Below are 22,165 nucleotides of genomic sequence, written 5' to 3' on the forward strand. Positions count from 1 at the left end.
GAGCGTTGCCTTGGAACCCAGTCCACTTGACAATCGTATATTTGAATGTGGTTTGTGTCGCGCTCAAACCAAGACGCGTCGAGATCCGTTACTCATGTCGGCCATCGCTGAACGATTGCGAGACGCGAGAATTGGTCACCACCTGCAAAAAGGCAGCTACAGGCGAACAAATGCCGACGAATCGCCATGGTGGTTTGATCACAATCGACTTCCTTTTTTCATAGAATATGGCCAGCATGTTGAGCTGGGTGAATAGCGTGTTGGAGGAAAGACGCGTCAGGTGATTTTCAGTGGCCGCTGTTGATCGACAAAGAACGTGAACATACAACAACGTATAGGACATCAGCACGACAGATGTGATGACGTCGAACAGTGCAAAATTTTTGCGGTTTCCTCGTGCTCTGTGCTGTTCACATCTCTTCACATCTTCGTCGAATCAAGATCTGGTTGTGACCCATTCTATGCAGCTTGCCTGTACTCAGCATGGATCCCGTATTCTTCACGCCACCTGCATCAATCCGCTTTGGCAATCTCCACGTCTGCGGTCTTGATTCGAGTTCAGTGGACAGCAGGAGGATCAGATAAGATCATCTTGTCCATCATCTGGCATACGTGCCGAAGGTAGTGTTCCCTCCCATGCCTCATTCCAGCGTAGTCTCTGCTGATCGTGAGCTTCGTATGACTACAATTCGTGCTCAAGCGAGCAAGAGTCGAGCGACTTCGGCTCATATCGAATGGACGTCCAGCTTGGCTTCAGTACGGTGACATCGCGGTCTATCTCATGCATACACATACTGCGAGAAGCTCAGCATATCCTTTCTCGTCTCTGGCCAGTGTTGTCTAGTGAAGAGGGTGACACCTGTTTCTACCTACCGTGTGTCTTCAATTGTCTCTGCATTTCCTCTTCAAAATCTGCTTGGTCTTGCAAATCCCGAATTTATTGACAATGCCACATAGATTCAAGCAAGTCATTAGACCTACTGCTGACACGAAGTCCCTCTACATAAAAGATCTTCTGCATGGGGAGCCGGCAAATGGTCTACACGACCTGATCGGGATCGGCTTTGGTCCAGCGTCTCTTGCTATTGCGGTTGCCATTTACGATGAGATTGAAGAGAGGGCCAGTCATGGCAGTATCAACTTCAGGCCTGCTTTGAAGTTTCTGGAAAGACAATCTGCGTTTGGCTGGCATACTGGCATGCTTCTTCCCGACACGAAAATGCAAATCTCTTTCATCAAAGACCTTGCTACGATGAGAAACCCAGCATCGCATTTCACTTTCCTCAACTATCTCCAAGAGCACAACCGGTTGGTCCAATTCTCAAATCTGAACACCTTCTTGCCTCTCCGCGTCGAGTTCGAGGACTACCTGAAATGGTCTGCCGGACATTTCAAAGACATTGTTCAATACTCTCGAGACGTCGTTGGAGTACGCCCGCTCAGGTTGAACGACAGCAGCAAATACAACTGCCTCGAGGTTACGTCAAGAAATAACTCTACAGGTGAAGTAAATGTGCAGCTGGGAAGGAACGTGATTATCGCAGTCGGTGGACGTCCTTCATGGCCTGCAGTCTTTCCTCAGCACCACAGAGCTGTCATGCACTCCTCGCAGTACAACTACCGTATCGATGATGTACTCCCGAAGAAAGATGGTGACTACAATATTGCAGTGATTGGCGCGGGACAAAGCGGAGCAGAAATCTTCAATGACCTGCACAGTCGGTATCCCAACTCAAAGACACATTTGCTCATCCGAGATGTGGCAATGCGTCCAAGCGATGATTCCCCGTTTGTAAACGAGGTCTTCAACCCTGATTTTGTCGACCAGTTCTATACCACTCCGGCCACCATACGAAAGAATCAATTGAAGGTTAACAAGGCCACCAACTACAGTGTTGTCCGCCTTACACTCCTAGAGCAAATCTACGAGGACATGTATCAGCAGCGGTTGGAGGACCCTGACTCGGAAAACTGGCAGCACCGCATACTCTCCTCGCGGGAAGTCGTTGAAGTGACGGAGACCTCTGAAAAAGAACGCCTAAATCTGGTTGTGCGAAGTCTGGTGGACGAAGGCAATTGCCAGGAAGTGATCTCAGTAGACGCTGTTGTACTCGCGACGGGCTATGTTCGCGACGTGCATAACGAAATGCTGAAAGAGTGTAAGATCATAAACAGCTCGTGCGATGACGAATGGATTCCTGAAAGGGATTACAAGCTAGGTCTCAACCGCGATCTGGTGGAGGATGATGTAAACATCTATTTGCAAGGATGTAACGAACAGACTCATGGCCTGTCGGACACGCTACTTTCTGTGCTTGCGACGAGAGGAGGAGAGATTGCGAAATCTGTGTTTGGTGGTGCCCTCCTCGAGGCGAATGTACGAGATCTTGTGCAGAGCACTGGCTTGAATGGCCCACTGGGACCGTTGTGGAAGTTGCACAAGACACAGGGAGTCAGTATACCCACGAAAGTGACAGAGTCGAGTTCGGTTCAGACTCAAACAGCTGTCAAGGCATGAGCCGGAGGTTTTAATCCCGTACATTCATCAACGGTTGAACAGGCAGGTGCAAGTGAGCGAGTAAGGCAATCTCATTCCAATGCAGACATTTTGTGCATCTTCCAAGTTGCTTCCACTCTGTAATTCTGCCAGCATATCACAAAGTCGAATCTCTATTCCCTCTTGTGTGTGAGTTGTTCCAGCTGCCACAATATCGCTGTTTCGTCACAAGTGATAAGTCGTTCTACGTAAATTGGATATCGATGCACTAGCAAGCCGAAAAAGAGACTTTTATACAACGGCTCAACTTACAGGAGGGAATGCCGTTCCTTAACGTCCTCTCTAGTAAGCGATATTGAGCATGTGCCTCGGCACGAGATCTGCCTCACGGGAACTGCTCGTCGCGGCAGCGCTGTCTACATGATACTCGAGAACTCATTTCTTGTTTTCAGTCACGAATCTTGAACAATTCAGGTAACTCTCGAAGCGACCTTGCCATGAATGACTTTGACATAGAGTCCGAACATCGAAGGAAGCGGCGGCGGCGCGAGATTGTTCCTAAGCCAGTGCACGCCCGCTTACTTTTTGATGAGCAGTGTAAAGATAGCAGTGCAATACTCTCAAGTGGCCTCGCAACTGCTTTGAACCTTCGTGCGTACTGTATTGCTATGATGGGTCAATGTACTGACAGATGGATCAGACAATACTACGCAAGACCAAACATTCGTCGCGATATCACCCATCTCACCTCTTCATACCACCCTCGAGGACTCGACCTGGACCATTGCACAAGTCAGAGCAAGCCATGATGGTGAGGTTGAGGATCACAATGCGAACATCAGACTGTCTCCTACCTCGCCGGTGTCGCAGGCCTTCATTCGGATCTTCGCTGCACAAGACCATGGACGGCATGGCTCGCATTTACCAAAATTCTTTGACGTTAAAATAGTCCCTACTGCACCTGTCGTGCTCGATACCGTTTATGTTAGCATCGAAAAAGGCTTGATTGGCAGTGTGGACGAAATACAAACCAGGTTCGGTGGAGGCTTTCAGCACGCGAAGAACAGGAAGACAGGCCAGCACGAACAGCTTGTCAATGCTGCTAGGAACACGAACACATCATCTCAAGATCGTGTCTCCGAGCTTATTCGACAGGGTCTGTCTGCCCTGTCAGTCATCCACGTTGGCGATATCTTTCCCCTACCCCTACCTCCTCACCCGATCACCCATGTGCGACCAGCTCCCGCTATCGTTATGGAGACAGAGCCTGTCTCCCAAGGATTGGTTTCTCAGAGTACAAAGATCGTGGTTGTGCATGCAGGAAGCTCACAAGAGAAAGCCTTGAAGAAGCTTTCTGCTCCAACAGCCATCCTTGAAGAATCTTTAGAGGATACTCCAGAAGATGAGACGGCTACCGATCAGTTCTTTTCTGCTGCCGAGGACCGTAATACTGCGACTGCTTCGGAACTAGAGGCTAGTGAAGATGAAGAGTCGCATACAGACGCGTCTGAAAGTGGTGACAGCGACGAAGAGTCTGACTCAATGGACGATATGATCTCACTTAGTGCCCCGGGATTACCCCCTCAGCAAGCTGGCACACTTTCTGCCATGACAGCCGCCACGCCGAGGCCAGGTCAATATGGGCGTGCGACCGGGGCACACACTCCTGGCTCAGTCTACTCGAGTTTTACACAATCGACGGCAAGAGCTGGAAGTCGTCCTGGGAAAGTGTTCCGCACAGAAGCTCTTCTAAAGAAGATGCCCGCAGAACTTCTGCATCCTAGACCGTCGCCACAAGAGGATGACGACTCCTTCGTCTTCGTCGATACGAGTACTCTCGCTAAACTCGGCTGCTTCTCAGGCGACTGGGCCCGGGTAGAGGTTGCAAGGAATGTGAGCAGTTTTGGCTTTGGCTCAGGTCTTGCTGCCTTGAACGAGCAAGAGGAAGCTGATTTTAGGATTGTCCGCGTTTTTGGCCTGTCTGGATTGTTACAGCAGAAAGCTCGATATGCGGTGGACAAAACAGGCACTAGGCGATCCAGTTTCACTCCGGGTCACACTCTGACGCCTCTTAGCCCAACTATACATATGTCACCGATCCTCTTGGCCAATCTATCCAATGCACAATTTATCAAGTTGGCTGCGATACCGAAATCAAGCAAGACGCAACGTCCCTCATATGCGCCACGACCTCCATCGTATCGTGGTCCGCCGATGGCCAAGGAGGTGTCTTTGGCCAAGGTGCTGACACCTCTTACGCAAGATCCTTCTATGCAGTCTATACTTTTCACTTCATTGAAAACACATTTCGAAAAACGAAGGAGATTAGTCAAAATTGGAGATGTCATACCTGTTTCTGTCGACGAAGATCTCGCTCGTACTACGTCTACGCCTGGATCAACAGAGAACAGTATGGAAGACGAGCATTTATTGTCAAGACTGAACGTCACATCTGCAGCAGATCGAGCGCGTCTTCAAGTAGCCTGGTTCGTTGTTCAATCCGTGGACGCGGATCTATTGTCAGACAACTCGAGTGCTACGAGGGAGGGTGAGAACTGGGGCGGTACAAGTGTCCTGGATACATCACAGACCAAGTTGGGTGTTTCTGGAACCAGCCACCACAATATTTCAGACCTGACAAAAAAATGGTCAAGGTTCTGGTTAGGATTAAGGTCGCCACCTCGATCTTTGACCGTTGCTCAAGGGCCATTGATCACACCATCAAGCTTGCCAGAATCAACGAAATTGCCCCTCGAGAAAAGGCTGGCGGATTTGGTTGCTGCTGCCACAAGTCCAAGAGCCACTAGTCTTGGTCTTCCCCCTTTGGTAATTCTTCTGCACTCAAACCAACGGCAAGTTGGCAAAACCTTTATCGCTAAAAATGCCTGCACATCAGTCGGTGTCCACACTTTCACAATATCTGGTCACGATTTATTATCAGAAAATGCCTCGACTACAGGTGGTGGAGATGTCAAGACAGAAGGACTGCTTCGAGTACGCGCTGAGAGAGCACTATCATGTGGTGCTGAACAAACGGCTATTCTTCTCCAGCACATTGACGTGCTGACTGCTGACCGGATGGTTCCCACGATCCGAGATGTTATTGAAAGCGCTCGTGTTGTCATCGCAACCACTTCTAAGCTCGACGATGTACCAGCAGGTCTTCGAAGTCTATTTACCCACGAACTGGAAGTAGTGGCACCGGATGAAGTTGCAAGAGAGTCAATCCTACGGAGTGTATGCAGCTCCCTGGCGATAGCAATCTCGCCCATGGTCAACTTGAAGAATGTTGCTCTACAGACCGCCGCACTCGTTGCTGGGGACTTGGTCGATGTCGTGCATCGAGCAAGTTTGGCAAGGTCGAACAGGCTTGTTTCGTTGGCAGAAGCAAAAGGCTGTGATGTAATAGACCTGAAGTTGTCTGGCGGCTTGTCGACATCGCATCTGATGCCTATTGATTTCTCTACTGCAATAGCCGCTGCGAGGTCAACCTTTTCAGACGCAATTGGTGCCCCCAAAATACCAAGCGTTACATGGCAAGACGTCGGAGGTCTAGCATCCCAGAAGGACGCCATTATGGAAACGATTTCTTTACCATTAACGCATCCAGAGTTGTTTGCCAATGGTGTCCGCAAGCGTTCAGGTATTTTGTTCTATGGTCCACCAGGAACTGGCAAAACTCTGCTCGCCAAAGCAATTGCAACAGAATTCAGCCTCAATTTCTTCAGTGTCAAAGGCCCCGAACTGCTTAACATGTACATTGGTGAGTCCGAAGCCAACGTTCGAAGAGTCTTTCAGAAAGCAAGAGATGCACGGCCATGTGTTGTCTTTTTCGACGAGCTTGACAGTGTTGCACCAAAGCGAGGCAACCAAGGGGATAGTGGAGGGGTCATGGATCGTATTGTCAGTCAGCTTCTAGCCGAGCTTGACGGCATGTCGGGTGGTGGTTCCGACGAAGATGGACAGACAAGCAATGCTGGCGGTGTCTTCGTTATTGGTGCGACCAACAGACCAGATCTACTCGATCCTGCACTTCTTCGACCTGGCCGCTTTGACAAGATGCTCTACCTAGGTGTTGCTGACAGCCACGACGCACAATCCACAATTCTCGAGGCTTTGACACGGAAGTTCACTATGGCGCGGGATGTCGATTTGCAACGTATTGCTCAAAAGCTTCCCTTTACTTACACAGGTGCCGATCTTTACGCGTTGTGCAGTGATGCGATGCTCAAAGCCATTACGAGGAAGACAAAAGGTGTCGATGATCGAGTTGAAGCTATCAGCCAAGAACGTGGCGAGCCAGTCAGTACAGGATGGTTTTTCGATCACGCAGCAAAACCCGAAGACGTAGAGGTCATCGTGAACGAGGAGGATTTTGAGCTTGCCCAGAAAGAACTCGTTGGTAGCGTCAGCGCTAAAGAGTTGGAACATTTTGAGCGCATTCGACAACTGTTCGAGGATCAAGACATTAGTGCTGGCACAAGTAATGCCAAGGGACAACCGAATGGCGCATCTGAAGGTGTCAATAGGCAATTACCACGAACAAATACAGCAGTCCCATATACCGACAAAGCTTCATCTAATAAAGGTTCGCTTGCCAAGCAGAAATCGAGTAAAGGGAAAGGCGTTGCCACAGATGGTTCTGAGGCTGATCAATCGGAGAATGATTACGGCTTCCCTACCTACAATTCAGCACACCTGAATGGTTCTTTGGGGACTGGGTTGGTGAACGGGACGGGGAAGGGAAAATCAAAAGTGCTTGCAAATGATTTTCAGGAAGACATTCAAGGCGATGAAGAGGATCTATATAGTTAATGTGGTTGCTCTCCATTATCTCAAACACATATCTCAAAATTGTCAATTCTAGAGAGACTCTTGGTTCAACCAGCCATTGTATTTACCGTTGGGCAGAGATACACGCAGACACATTCAGCTTCTGTTCCTTCCTCTTCAAATGTAAATGCCTCAGGCACAAAACGACGAGCGACAGATTCGGCAGGCGCGTCATTTCTGCCGAACCACAAGTTGAAGTCGTGCAGTTGCGCATGCGAATGTATGCGACTTTCCATATTTACTCTCTCTACCTTTTCCAGCAATAACATACTCCTGCTCGCAGGAAAGATTAGCTTCGAGAATACCTTGCCTCTATTGATAGTTTGCAAGCACAACTCCTCCGCGAAACCCTCGAGTTCGGGAATATAAACTACGATCCGAAAGTCCTCTGACACACCAGGAGATTCGTAACTCTCACACACAACTCACGCCAGTGTCACTGTAAGACTGTAGAAGCACTAGATCATATTCGAGTAGCAGGTATCGACATTGCCTGCTGAGATTCAACACACCAACCGTCCTCAATGCTGCTGCCAGATTCCTCATAGCTGCTGGAGATCCCCTCACGATCCAGACCAGTACCCAGCTGATAGAAACACCAGCTAAGCGTGCGAAGCTGTCTTCAAAGCTGGTCTTGAGTCAGGTAACTTGTGCAGCGTGCACACAACCTCCCTTTTAGATCCAGTCAAGATGAATGATCCGGTCGATGCCCTACTTGCACTCTCAACCACTGCAGCGGCCATTGCAGAGACCAACGGAAGAGCTATACAGGAAGATGATCGGTCTAGCAGTTTGAGCGAACTAGAAGATGCGCCTGATCCTATGGACATTGAGGACGACATTGAAGAAGATGACAACGACGGCCCAGAGCCTGACTCGGACGAGGAGGACGAAGATGAGCAGGATCAGCGCGACAACATTCTACTTCAAGCTACGGATAATATCCCAGATGGTGACTCGGAAGCTGAGACAGAACGACTCGAGGACTCCCCAGACAAAATCAAGAGAACAGGTACATTCCAAGTCTCACCTAGCAAGCTAGCCCAGTCCATGAACGCTTCCGACGATATTCGCCCAGAGATAGAAGAGCTCACAAACAGCGAGGCTTCATCTCCAATAACTCCAGTCGAGCACTCACCTGGAGATGATCTGAGCGAAGCGGAGGATTTGGACGAGCTACAAAATCCTCTCAACCTGCTTTCGCAAGCCGCAACTGTATCCAACAAGAGAAAGAGATTGAGCGATGTCATGGATATCACCACGGAAGAAAGGCCCCGCAAGAGGAGGACTGATTCTCTCAGCGACGTCGAAGATGAGTCCGAACCCGAGAGCGAACCCGACAAGCCTGAACCTGCTACGCGAGAACTTACTGTAGACCCAGATGACCTGGAAGCTCAAGACCAAGAAGTGGAAGAAGCTGGACCGGAACAAGCTGAAGCTAGCGACGATTCCAAGTCAAAGAAGAAGGAGAAACATACCAGATCGAGGAGTAGGAGAGGCAAGGATCCTGCCGAAGAACCAGAAGACAACGACAACGAAGCCGAACTGAGTGACGATGACGCCGAGGCTGAAGAGCAAGAAATCACTGCTAAGAGCGAGGAAGAACAAGCACAGAAAAACGCTGCCTTGGAGGCCCTGGTTGCGCTCGAGAACCACTTTGCAACACTGCGAGACAAACTGTACGACGAAAAGCTATTCCAGCTGAACCACGAGTTGAGCCAACTGTCTGCCACAGCTCCCACCCACTCCGAACTACTGAAACAATTTGATTGTGTGGACAAGTGGACAGAGGAAAAGCAGGACGTTGAACAGAAGCGTTTGGTTTTCAGGGTAGAATCATTGAAACGAGAGAGCGTGGCCAGACGAAGTCAGATTCATAGTGCCTATCTTCAGACGGTACGAGATATTCGGGAGCGTCATATGGAAAACATGGCCGAGCATTTCTATCGCATCCAGCGTGAGCGCTTCAGGGCAGCCAAGGTCACTCCTACATATACCATACCTTTCCCAGACAAGAAGATCGATCAGGTCATTCAGCAAACAGCCTACAATAAGGAAGTTTCCATCCTGTCTGGAGTCGCGAAATATGTCGGGTTTCCCGCTGCGCCAGCACTCGCAGCTACGTCCTCCTCAGATCTTGACTCCGATCTGCAAAAGATGGGTGTAAGTTTGACTACTTCTGAGACAAGCACAACAAGGCTGACCATATTTCAGATATCCTCCAGGACAGCAGGTGTTCGAAATGCGGCCACGAACTCACATCGGCACAACACATTGGGTGTCTATCCTGCCACGGGCGCAATCTCGGCACTCTCTTCTTCCGCAGCTGCAGCCAATGCTTCATCAGAACAACAGTTCATAGAGTCCACCCCGTGGGCAAATCCCAACCACCCTATCCATAGATTAGGTCGACAGAGTGCGAACAGCAGCCCATTCGCCATAGACCGTCAGAACAACAATCACACATCGACACCAGCTCATCAACTCAGGCGAAACAATTTCACTCCTCAGCCTGTTGGTAGTGCCAGCACGATATTGGAGAACGCCTCAGCTCAGCCCACGCCCGGGACGGATGCGCCCAGCAGTGCCATGAAGCATGAATATGGCACGATCCACGCTCAAACGAACGGTATTGCCACGTCCACAAGCACCAATGGCGACGTCAACGGCGTCAATGTCTCACCAAGTGACACTCGTCGTACAATCAACAATATGCTCCAAGCAGGAAGTGCGGCAGCTGCTGCTGCAGGGCATCAGCCGAACAACACACCTGGAGACGCCATGTACTTGGGAGTAAACAGCAGTCCACTACTAGCCAGGGCGTCTCTGTTGTCGAATCTGAATAGAACGGCTAGTGCAACAGGTATGAGAGAGAATATGCGCAGTCCGTTCAGGACGGACTTGGTGGCAAGTGGCGGGATGGGGAGGTTTGGGTTTAGATGACCTTAGGCCTGCCTCTAGTACTGTGGCATTGGTTCAGTAGCGAAACAAAGATACCCCCTACTCTAATGATAAAGCTGGTCTTTTAGCCATTCTCGCAAAGTAATCATTGCTGTTTTTGTGAATGCATTGTTTGAGGCTATAGCAGCGGCTTAGGTAGTACTACACTGTCGCAATGTACCAAGTCACCTCGATATACTAATTCGAACGCTGATTATCAGTTGGCAGGGAACAGCTGTCGCACCTTGCAGTCGTGGTTATTTTTATTTAGGAGATCATCTTAGTCACATTCAACGGTGATTGAAAAACGGCCGGGGCAACGCGTTTCTCTATGATCACAAACAGGCAATGTGTTAACCAGGATGTCCTTGTCACACAACAATAGCAAGAGTAGATTATCTGGAATTCAAACTCGGTACTTCGTGCTTTTCATTCAGAGAAATGAGTTCACGGACTACAAGGGATAAGCAGGGCGGTGGGAAATGTCAGACAAAGAGAGGTAGAAGGGGCAGGATGCGACTGAAAAACATGTATATATGTATATTTCGGTCAATTCTCTGTTTGCACTAATGGAAGTATAGATCAGAATTGGTTGTAGGAATAGTATTTACAACATAGGGAATATGCATCATCTCCACGTCAGCTTCAGGTCGTTGTGAGAGCGACGGTCAGTGGCCATTCTGCTTCGTGGCCCACCTCACTTGATTCCAGCCTCAGGACCATAAACTATTGCCTTGAAGCATATATTCGTTTACGATCCTACATGTTTGAAGCTTCAAATGCCCGTCCCTTATCTGCTCGAGACCTTCTCATGGGACGGCATTGTGTGACACTGCGTGACTTGCTTCTTCTTCATCCGTTGTGCCTCTTGCGCCTGTCCATCATTGCACTGAAACCCAGTGAAAGCCATTTCCGCAGGCCCTTGATCTGCCTGGGAACGTCGTCTGATTTCAAGTCTGTGGATCAGGAAGGTGACCTCTGTCTCGTGAAGGGAGGAGCATACTCAATTGGAGGATTCCCTCTAAAGCTGTCGAGGGAGTCAAAAACAATGTCGGAAAGTACCAGTATCCCCCATGGCGAGAGGATGATGTGAATTGAGATCATCACATTGTCGGCATAGTGGTGGTCTTCCTTCTTCGCCCTGGTTTCTTGCGGAATATTCTTCTCGAGGCATCACGACTGACTACCATTCACAGCCACATTCGGCGTCTTTGGAGGTGGTCCCTTAGGCACGACAACATCATCAAAGCTTTCTTGACCAACAGCTCTGAGAGTGAATGCAAAAACACCTATGGCAAAGCTCATAATGCTAATGCCGGTGATTGTATTCCTGAACAAGTAGGGTCTTCGTGCTCGGATTAGGGCTGCGGACTGTGTGTAATCTGGGTTGTAGTATGAGGAACGTTTGAGGACGCCACGGAGGGCAGTGGTTGAGCGCATCTTGATCACGATGGTATATCAGACGAGGTGGTATGGTTTCTGTAAATAGCTATCACCCAGCTGTCGCTAATCAGGTAACTCCGACAATATGGCCGTCTCTGTGTGCTTCAGAATGTTGAAGACGAACGTCTCGGTCTCTATATCCGATGGAAGAAGGAGTGTATCGATAGCACACATGATGGTAATGATGAGATCGAGCAGAGGCATGGCCCATAAGAGCCTTCAATTTTGGGCAGGTTGGGCGAGTCAAGCGACTTCTTCGATCGTCTTTAGGCGCATCAGTTGCTTGGAATGATTACCGATGTCTGGGATTATGAACGACGATGTCGAGTCCATGTTCTGCCGCTGGACACGCACATCTGTTTGGGTGTTGAATATTGCAGTCATGGTCGATTTATGACTGTAAGATTGTTCTTATCTTGCAGTTTGCAGACACGCTGCTTGCTTAGCGTCCCGTTGGCAGTTGCGACGCAATGGTCTTGGTTCCGCTTGCTGATCGTCGCAAAAAGTGATTGATTTTACTATGTGCTCATTCTTGTACCTCTACCAGAACACGTTCACTTTTCAACCTGCTTCGGTCTCATCTGTTCCATGGATCAATAGCCATGTTTTCGTCTTGTTCGCTTTGTTTGACGAGTTGACCATCTAGCTCGTCGACTGCCACCCTCCTTTAATCGACCTCTATCGTCCACATGGCCACCGTTGCAACTAATAGCTGCGCGCGAACTGCTCCTCGTCTTCTCACGAGAACGTGGACTCTTACTCCTTCGTATTTACATTATCGTGCGGGAAAATGTACCCATACTATGGTGCCGCTTACTTACCGTTTCTTCACAGACATGATACCCAAAAACAACATCAAACATAGTCTGAGCCCCTACAAGGTCAGCTATCGACCTAATAGGATGTCCACCAAGAGGTCCTTCCATACTTCGACAAGACACGCACAAAGAGCCACTTCTGCGATACCTCATATATCTCTACATATTGCTGCTGCAAGCTCCGGAAAAGGCAGGAAGTACGATCCTGAGAAAAGCACTGTCGATTTCGTACCTGATGGTACAAATACACTTCCGGCTCAGACTTCTGGCAATGTCTATCAAAGGAGAAGGAACAGGCCAGACAGTGGGGAGGATGCTTACTTTGTTGCTTCGGTAGGGCGAGACACGACGACTATCGCTCTGGGTGTATGCGATGGAGTTGGAGGCTGGCAAGAGCAAGGAATTAACCCAGCTGACTTCTCACATGGTCTCTGCGGCTATATGGCCGAGCATGCCTTGACATGGCCATCCACGAACAAATCAGACGAGTCTACAATAGAGAATCTACATCCGAAAAAGCTTCTGCATGCTGGCTACGACGACACTCTGGCCGATAAAGAGATCAGAGCAGGAGGTGCCACTGCCTGCGTGGCTGTGGCTGATGGAAGTGGTAGGATGAGGACAGCGAATCTGGGAGATTCAGGCTTTGTTCACATCAGACTAGGCGCAGTTCACACTCAATCGCCACCACAAACTCACGCCTTCAATACTCCCTATCAATTAAGCAAAACTCCCCCCGAAATAATGACCCAAGCTGCCATCTTTGGCGGCCTTCCTCTCAACGATTCTCCAGACCGTGCAGACGTGGCGGACAATCAGCTACAGCATGGTGACATTGTGATTTTCGCTACTGATGGTGTCTGGGACAATCTCAGCAGTCAGGATGTCCTCACCATTGTATCTCAGCAGATGCGTGATGCCAAAGCATGGGAGCGCACTGAAAAAGGTCTCACTGTGAATACATTAATATCTGATCTGGTACAGCCTGGTTCGAGCGATAAGAGGAACGGAGCAAGTCTACAATCTGTATTGGCAAGCCATATCGTTGGAGAAGCCAAGGCTGCCAGTATGGATAGGAAGAGAGATGGTCCATTCGCGAAAGCTGTACAAAGAGAATATCCTATGGACCGTTGGCATGGCGGTAAGGTCGATGACATCACTGTGCTTGTGCTGGTAGCGGTTGAGAACAAGCAGGAGCTCAAGGCCAAGTTATAATATCTGACCACAACGCTTTTGTTGAGCAGGTGTACAAAAAGGAAGAACCCGATGGCAAGACAGGACGTCCCAGATGTTTTCTAGCGATGGCGTTACTGGCGCAAAGGAAAAGAGTGAGCTTGATATTAGATGTATGTATATTTGGCATTTTCAATATTTAACATTTCTTACCACAATCAAACATAGACTCCGGCTTCAATACCTCGGCAGACACGTCAAAAATACTCTTTACGCGTCCTGTCGCGACCCCTCATTAAATATGTAACATCGAGTAGAAGCGACCAGTTTACCACCTTACACCATTTAAGTTCACTAACCAAACAACAACAAACGACCAACAGCGCCCAAAATGCCCTTCCTCGATCGCTCTCCCACCATATCCCTCTACTACGAAGTCCACGGCCCACCAACCTCGACCCCCCTCCTCCTCACCCACGGCTATTCCTCCACCTCCGCCATGTGGCAGCCCCAAATCGCCTCGTTCTCGCAGCACTACCGCCTCATTCTCTGGGACATGCGCGGCCATGGCCAGACATCCTACCCCTCAGACTCCTCAGCCTACAGCGAAGAGCACACCATCGCCGACATGGCCGCATTGCTCGATCATATCTGCGGCCCTCAGTCTCAGGCGATAGTTGGCGGACTCTCGCTGGGAGGATACATGTCCCTTGCGTTTTATCGTGTATTTCCAGAACGGGTGATGAAGTTGTTGATCATTGATACTGGACCGGGGTTTAAGAAGGATAGTGCACGGGAGGCGTGGAATGAGACTGCCTATAAGACTGCGGAAGGGTTTGAAAAGAACGGATTAAAGCAGCTGTCAGGTCTGAGTCCTGAACGGTCAACGGTGAGGCACAGAGATGCGAAGGGGTTAGCGCTCGCTGCACGGGGTATGTTGACTCAGCGGAATGATGCTGTGATTACGAGTTTGGAGAGGGTGCAAGTGCCGAGTTTAATTGTGGTTGGGGAGGATGATAGGCCGTTTTTGGCGGCGGCGGAGTATATGAGTAGGAAGATTGGGGGTGCGAAGAAGGTGGTGGTTCCGAGAGCGGGACATGCGGTCAATATTGACCAGCCGGAAGTGTTTAATGAGGCTGTCTTGAAGTTCTTAAAGGGTAGTGATGAGAGGGCGCGGCTTTGATAGACTGCTAGGAAAAGGTTGATGGTGGATACTAATTATGTTGGAGGTGGGTTACTCTTGTCCCGCAAAGGTACTATGTCCATGAGGCCATGATAATTATACACTAGGGCCCACCCAAGCACACCTCGGCCCGCTGTATCGGCATTCCTCATGCTGTGGCGACTTGCACAGGCTGGATGTCAAGGTCCCCGGAGTCAATATTCTTGTGCCTCCGGTTAGCAATCGAGGCTTGCGCGATCTCAGTCACGATGCTGTCAATGTCTACCTTCCGTGTACCAGCACCCTCGTCTCCAAGAACCTCAAAATTGGTTATCTCTGCATTACCAACAGCATCAACTGGTGTCTGCGGTTCAACTACAGGTGATTCCGTCGAAGTAGCAGACAGAGTAGGCGTCGACTGCTCCTCTTCCTCAATTTTTGCCCCTTCATCCATTGTCGGGACGTCGGTCGGCGCAGTTGCGACTTTCTCAACCATCGACCAAGGCGCTTCGCCAAGTTTCATGTAATTGTAACAGTTACTGAAGCCCAAATCATCGCCGAACATGTACTTCAGCACTTCGGGCCCGGACTTTGTTCCCTCAGTCGGGCTGTATGAAGTTCCCGTCGAACCAATTGCCAGTCCGATTACAGCTGGATGCTCGGCGAGCTCTTTGTATACTGGTTCGTATGCGGGCGAGGGAATGTCGTTAAAAGAATCAGACGATCGGCGTGCATAGGGTGATGATGGTCTAGTGGGAGGAAGCTGTGATATGATGTGCTGGTGGATATTGTAAGCGCAGAAACCTCCCATGTGCATGGCTGCCCCGCAACGTTTGATGCCTGACCAGAGTGCTATGTCACCCGCAGCAAGATGGTAGTCGTCGCCGTTGAGGAAGTGAAGTGATGGTTTGACTTTCACAAATCCCTCGGAGTCGACTGTTGAAGGAGGGAGGTACGTCGTGGTTGGAACAGATCGGGATATGGCGTTGATGACATGAGATGTTCGGACAATATCGCCATTCGAAAGTGTGAGTGAAATGACCGTTTCTGAGTCGGGTTCGGATATGTCCTTCACTCTCTGACCAGTCACAACCTGAACGCCAGTGCTGCGTAGGACAGACAGTGTCTCGTCCTTGAAGTCATCTGGTAATGGTTCGGAAGAGAGAAGACGATCGCGAGAATGAATGAGGGTAACCTCAAGTGCTGGGTTGACAAGCTTGAGTTCAGCAGCCATCTCAATGCCGACTGCACCCCCACCAATGACCACAACACCATTTCTGGCATTCATCACGGAATCGATATGGGTCTGAGCTTCTGGTAGATAGGTGTTTCGCGAGAGACTCTGCGGCACGACTGGCCAGGCCCGTCTCAGCCCAGAAGCTGCTATGAGATAGTCGTATTCCTGATCGACCGGGCTCGAACTGTCTTTCCGTCTAATGACGGCAGTCTTGGTGTTGATATCGACCTTCTCAACACTTCCATGTATGAAGCTGAACGAAGGATGTTGAAGACCAGGCACATCTGAGAATTTGACCCATGCTTTGGCTGCATAATCACTGCTTGCCAGAGCTAAGGGCGAGCCGATGACATGGTAGAAGCCGTCTCTTTCGTCCACGATGGTGATGTCGATTGGCACGTCTCGTTTTAGAATCTCTGATGTGGGTGCAAATCGTGGTGCCCTGCCCTCGCACAGGTCGAGTAGGTTCGTCGCAGCAGCAAGACCAGCATAGCAACCACCAATAATCAGGACTCTTTGAGGTCTGGGAGTGTGGCCAAATGGAGATGCCATAGTCGATAGGCTTGTGGTATCGCGTTCAATGCCGAACAGATACACCTAGAAATACAAACCTGAAGTATAACAGTAGTGTTCTGAGCTAAGCTTTGCTAACCACGTTGACACAGGTCATGAGCGGGAAAAGATCTCAAGGATGATATTGGCCCCGACATCTCATCAGATAAGATTGAGCTCACTCTAGTGTTGGAGCCACAGAGAGGTCGTACCTTCCTAGTTTGTGCATCATTGACCTTCCGACGTCAGTGCGACATCGGAGAGCATAGATCAAGACTGACTTCTGTGCTCCTGTGGGTGCACTTGGCAAGGTGGATGTTGATCGCTTTTTTGAGGAGAGATTCGGCATAGTGGTGTCGGTTGTCAAGTAACCGAGCATGATGGTTGGTGGAGGAGGGTATGGAGTATGATGATCTTATCTGATCCCACAGAAAGAATCTCCTGCCAATGATATAACGTGCCAAGCAGAGATCGGAGCCCTATCGCAACCCACTTACGTCGACCGGCAGTAATTCGACTGACACTTGCATCAACAGCTTGCCGATCATTCTCACTCATATTGTGCTACCAGAAAGTCGATTTTCCGCTCTGCCCTGATCTGATAATAGCTGTTTCTTGCATGACAGGTGGATGTACCGGACCGCATGCCAAATACGATTCCCGAAAACTCATCTACACGTCGCAGTGTCAGTCATCCTCCTCTCAGATTCTGTTGACGAAATGAGTAGCGTGTGGCTGTTCTCGGGTCTCATTTCACGATGTCGTGCTATATTATGAAAACACACAACTGCTTCCAAACGACACTACGCAGAGGCAATTCTCGTTCTGGCAGTCTCCAAGTTTAGAGTCCTCTTACCTCGATATCAGCAGTTTCCTTCAAGGATGCTTCGACTAGCTAGGATAGTATAGCTGGGATAGTATAGCTGGGATAGTATAGCTGGGATAGTATAGCTGGGATAGTATAGCTGGGATAGTATGTGCGGACTTTTGTTACCCAGCACCAATGTCAAGCCTGGTTCAACGACTGAAGCCCTACTCTCGATTTTGTTGCATAGTAACACTGCTTCCTTGAGTTTCAATGTCAGTCCATAGGTCATTACCTTTGGCCATAGATCTGGATAACGCATGTGGCAGTGTTTGTGTCAGTACCAAATACATCGCCGTCAAGTGGTCGCTGATTAACAGCAATCTCGTGCCCTTGCTTAGCATGCATTAAGCTGTGCACTCGTGACCACAGGTGTCTCAGTGGACAACATTCAATTGCCACATAGGCGGACAGACTGAGTTATGAGGACGGAGGGGAGACAGGGAGATGCGGGTTTAGCTCCCATGCAAGGCTCTAGTTTCGAAGGGTAACATGCTGAGATAATGTTGAACTCGACAACAATGACAGCGACAACAATGTGTGCTTCGACAGTGAGTAATGTTGAAATGATAGGGCGCTGCAGATCATCGTCGCGGAAGGAGCAGCATGGGTCCCGCCAAATCAGTCTACACTGATTGGTGGCCGTGCCTGTGACGTCGCGACCTTCAATAAATTTGTCTGCAAAATGTCCAAACAGCCACACGGCACGCAGAATGTTCAGCGAAGGCAGTATGTAACAGGTGTCCATGCACTGCAAAATTAATCACAAAGACCTTGGTATTCAGATCGCGTCGGAGACCTTTCAGCTTCCTCATCGCTGAATCGCATGTCAGGATAGCCGAGACTGAAACCAGAGCAATGTGGGATGGCAGAAGATGATGCGCGAGCGTATGTGCTTGCATTCGAAAATGACAAGCCCGAAGCCGCCAGGATAGCCTCACAGACCTCGCAGAAGCTGCAAGATGGTCAAATTAAATTGGTCGAAATCATCAAGGCACTGGGCGAATACCTGCAAAGCACCGATGCTAAGATAAGAGATCGTGCGACAAATTACCTCGCAGCCATTATCGTTAACCTGCCATCGAAGCAGCTCTCGAGACAGGATATCTCCATATTGAACTCCTTCTTGTGCAGCCGAATAAGAGATGGAGGTGCTATTGAGGGCTTATCCCGTTTACAGAGCCTCGATCGCTTCTCACGAGACAACGCGACCGAACTGGCGCAGGCAATCTTCGAGAATTTTGCAGACATGTCAGACAAGAAACAGGCTGAAAGATACCAGGTCTATCTGCTTCTGAACGAGTTGTTGGGCACTCACAGGAAGGCTATGTTGGAAATGGCTGACACGTCTCTATTAGGTTATGTGCAAGTGTTTGGAGGAGAGAAAGATCCTCGCAATCTTATGCTTATTTTCTCCATGTTGAGAGTTTTCATGATTGAATGGGATATCTCCAAGCACATTGACCTCATGTTCGATGCAGTCTATGCCTACTTCCCTATTACCTTTCGACCTCCACCGAATGATCCTTATGGTATCACAGCACAAGATCTCAAGGATCGCTTGCGTGATTGTCTCGCCTCGAATGGCGAACTCGCCCCATCTACATTCCCAAATTTGCTGGATAAGCTGGATTCCACGTCCGAAGTAGTGAAGAAGGACGTTCTCCAAGCTCTCTCTGCTTGTGCATTGCACTATGACCCACCAACCATCGCTCAATACTCGATCACTCTGTGGGATGCTGTCAAATTCGAGGTACTCCAGGCGCAAGAACCTTTTCTTGCTGACGAGGCCCTGAACGTAATCAAGAACATTGCCATTTGCTTGTCGAGAAAGACAAGCCCTCATGCTGTGGAGTGGAAGGCTGACCCACTAATACACTATCTGAAACCAATCAACAAAGAGTGTCTCGAGCATCTTCAGGAGCCCGCTTCCAGGCAGGCTGGTGCTTCAGGTGATATTCTCAAGGCTGCTGCCTCTGCCACTACTCGTTCCTTCGAAATCGTTCTGAAAAGTGTTGGCCCTGCCTTTTTCACCCTTCAGCAGGCATCAGAGGGCATCAATAACCAACGTGCCATCCTGACGGCAGTGAATAAGATCTTCGAGGCGTCACTTGAAGTTTATGGATCATGGGCCAGCAATAGCAATAAGAACCTGGAAGGTGAAATAACCCTTCTCGCTGAGTTCAAGGATAAGCTACTGGCGATATACAGCAGGGCACTTATGGGTACTGTCAAGGAGGAGGTATCTTATCGCCTTGCAGCACTAAAAGGATTGTTGCTACTGGCTCAAATGCGCAACTTACTCGACGATAATGAGATAGGCTTGATAGTCCAGCACCTTAACGATATCGTGCTGGATGAAGAGTCTTATGGAAGAGATGAATTGAAACAACGAGCAATGCAAGCACTTGCCGAAATCTCTATGTTTAGGGCTCGGTTGATCACAGATATCACTTTCCCTAAATTCATCGCTCGACTACCCGAATCAGAGAAAGACGCTGGCACCTCGAAAAGCTATCAACCAGTCCTCGAAGGTCTTGCAGAAATCAGTGTTGGTCAAGACTTGCTTGAGACATTGATTCGACGACTACTGAACAAACTCGATATACTCATCCAAACAGGTTATCAGCCAACGTACCCTTACACATGCGCTATTCTCTCTATTGTCTACTACGTCCTTGATAGGAGTACCAAGAATTCCGATCTTGGTCTGGACAGCTATTTCGATCGTGTGGTAGTTGGCTTGTCAGAGAAAGCCGCGACCGGAACCAGTCCGCCTCTATGCAACCAGGCTGTACTGAATCTACTTGGTCGCACAATCAACCTAATTATTCGTCGCTCCTCGGATGAGCACAAAGATCAAGCGTCAGGTAACATTTACCGGTTGTTCCGGCACTCTTCGCCTGAGATGTTGGACGAGACGAATGTTGACAGATACTATCCGCTCAGTGCACTCACACTTTCCACATGGATGCTGGCAGCCCTGCCTAAATCCTCGAGGACAGGTATATTGTCTCGTCCACTGATACCGCTTATTCAAGTATTAGCCTACAAAGTTAGCCAAGCGAGTGACGAAGATGACCCTACAGTTGAGCAATCATGCTTGCGACAAATATCATTGTTGATTAACAAGCACTTATCTTCCAAGGAAGACCTGGCTCAGATAACCAACTTCTTCACACATACTATCGACGGCCTTAAAGACCAGAGTACAAGTTCAGACAGCGATTATGGAAACTTCTTTCGTTCTCAGGTACGATATACTTTCACTCTTACGAAAGCTCTGGTACTCCGACTTGAAGCGTCAACAAACTCGATCCTCACATCCGTCGTCGACCTACTGCAAGACCTGCCACCCCGAAAGGCACGATATCTTGCTCTAGGCTTCGGCATCATTCTTGCACCAGATGAGGTCTTATCGAAGACGAACGAGGCTCAGATCCGACTTCTTGCTCCTCAGCGAGTATTCCAGACACTTGTCCCGATGTTCAGCGCCAAATTTAGAGATTCTGATTCAACGCAAGAACAAAAAGAGATATACCTGATAGCACTCTCAGGCATACTGGGCACTGTTTCTAGTGACATCGTGATGCCCGAATTGCCGACTTTGCTGCCTCTACTCCTCCAGTCTCTTGAGCTATCGGACGCGAACCAGAACGTCAAAACAGCAACATTAGAGACAATGACCGTGGTTATCACCAAGAACCCAGAAGCATTGATTGAGAGCGGGCACATTCCTGCACTGGTGAGGCGGTTGATCGCAGTCGCTACCCCCTCAATCAAACCAGCAAAATCCAAGCTACCTGCCAATACAGGCACCAAGACCTCCTCCGACGTTATCATGTCTGATGCACCGGCCACCTCATCCTCTCCCAAGGTACGACAGCTGGCATTGCGCTGTGTGGCGCTATTGCCACAGCATGTCAAAGATCAAAAGACACCCAGTGCACTTCTCCCGCTGAAAAAAGAAGTACTCGGGGGGTTGGCCGGGTGTTTGGATGATCCTCGTAGAGATGTGAGGAAAGAGGCTGTTGACGCTAGAGCGAGCTGGTTGAGAGGTGTGGATGATCCGGAAGATTCGGATGAAGACTAGGAAAGCAAAGATAGATAGCTTTTACAGGCCAAGCATTGTAGATCGGGTTCGCAAATAGCGCAGAGGAAACGATGTATGAAGTAACTCCTTGTGCTTCTTCCCACGCCCGTTATGACATGATAGAGATTCCCGTCAGGTGCGCGAATGTGCCCTTCTAGTGATCCCTACGGCCAGCTGACTTCGTACATGAGATTTTTTACCCGACCTTGTTAATCATCCATACTTTTCTCCCCGCTTCTCTGCTTCCTTTTCCCAATCCAGTCCTCGTATGCTTTTCGGAAGCAGTCCGACGGAAGAAGCATTATCGACGACGTGTCGGTCTGTTGACTGCTTTCTAGTCGTCGTCGTCGCGTCCTGTTTCCTCCTCTCTGGCTGGTGGATACTCACGACTGACGATTTTGGTGTTGATATCTTTATGCGGTGGCGTGCTGACATGATGGGCATGTATGTAGGAGTTGTGAATAAGATAGATGAATAGGGGGATAGGGTTAAGCTGTGATTGTTTATGAGCGTGGAAGGTATTGGAGGTGAATGTTCGAGCGAGGGTAGTGG

The 22,165-nt window shown here is 49.3% G+C and overlaps 7 protein-coding genes across 7 annotated transcripts; 6 read left to right on the forward strand and 1 right to left on the reverse strand.

Moving 5' to 3' along the window:
* Positions 1-946: 946 nt before the first annotated feature.
* LTR64_005021 (uncharacterized protein) lies at positions 947-2,518 on the forward strand (the record flags this gene model as incomplete). Its single annotated transcript, XM_064899364.1, has 1 exon — positions 947-2,518. One exon carries the CDS (start codon positions 947-949, stop codon positions 2,516-2,518), a length of 1,572 nt encoding a protein of 523 aa, XP_064755321.1.
* A 476-nt stretch (positions 2,519-2,994) lies between these two features.
* PEX6 (peroxisomal assembly protein) lies at positions 2,995-7,312 on the forward strand (the record flags this gene model as incomplete). Its single annotated transcript, XM_064899365.1, has 2 exons — positions 2,995-3,094; positions 3,189-7,312. 2 exons carry the CDS (start codon positions 2,995-2,997, stop codon positions 7,310-7,312), a joined length of 4,224 nt encoding a protein of 1,407 aa, XP_064755322.1.
* A 708-nt stretch (positions 7,313-8,020) lies between these two features.
* On the forward strand, positions 8,021-10,273 carry LTR64_005023 (uncharacterized protein; the record flags this gene model as incomplete). Its single annotated transcript, XM_064899366.1, has 2 exons — positions 8,021-9,493; positions 9,545-10,273. The coding sequence occupies 2 exons, from the start codon at positions 8,021-8,023 to the stop codon at positions 10,271-10,273; spliced, it is 2,202 nt and encodes a 733-aa protein (XP_064755323.1).
* A 2,243-nt stretch (positions 10,274-12,516) lies between these two features.
* PTC7 (Protein phosphatase 2C 7) lies at positions 12,517-13,746 on the forward strand (the record flags this gene model as incomplete). Its single annotated transcript, XM_064899367.1, has 1 exon — positions 12,517-13,746. One exon carries the CDS (start codon positions 12,517-12,519, stop codon positions 13,744-13,746), a length of 1,230 nt encoding a protein of 409 aa, XP_064755324.1.
* Positions 13,747-13,819: 73 nt separating this feature from the next.
* On the forward strand, positions 13,820-14,887 carry LTR64_005025 (uncharacterized protein; the record flags this gene model as incomplete). Its single annotated transcript, XM_064899368.1, has 2 exons — positions 13,820-13,877; positions 14,088-14,887. The coding sequence occupies 2 exons, from the start codon at positions 13,820-13,822 to the stop codon at positions 14,885-14,887; spliced, it is 858 nt and encodes a 285-aa protein (XP_064755325.1).
* Positions 14,888-15,035: 148 nt separating this feature from the next.
* Positions 15,036-16,773, reverse strand: LTR64_005026 (uncharacterized protein; the record flags this gene model as incomplete). Its single annotated transcript, XM_064899369.1, has 2 exons — positions 15,036-16,700; positions 16,756-16,773. The coding sequence occupies 2 exons, from the start codon at positions 16,771-16,773 to the stop codon at positions 15,036-15,038; spliced, it is 1,683 nt and encodes a 560-aa protein (XP_064755326.1).
* Positions 16,774-18,385: 1,612 nt separating this feature from the next.
* LTR64_005027 (uncharacterized protein) lies at positions 18,386-21,613 on the forward strand (the record flags this gene model as incomplete). The annotated part of the gene is made up of 2 exons (XM_064899370.1): positions 18,386-20,525; positions 20,568-21,613. 2 exons carry the CDS (start codon positions 18,386-18,388, stop codon positions 21,611-21,613), a joined length of 3,186 nt encoding a protein of 1,061 aa, XP_064755327.1.
* Between the last annotated feature and the right edge of the window lie 552 nt (positions 21,614-22,165).

The sequence above is a fragment of the Lithohypha guttulata genome (genome assembly GCF_036872675.1).
Source record: "Lithohypha guttulata strain CCFEE 5908 chromosome Unknown scaffold_3, whole genome shotgun sequence".
Taxonomy (NCBI): domain Eukaryota; kingdom Fungi; phylum Ascomycota; class Eurotiomycetes; order Chaetothyriales; family Trichomeriaceae; genus Lithohypha; species Lithohypha guttulata.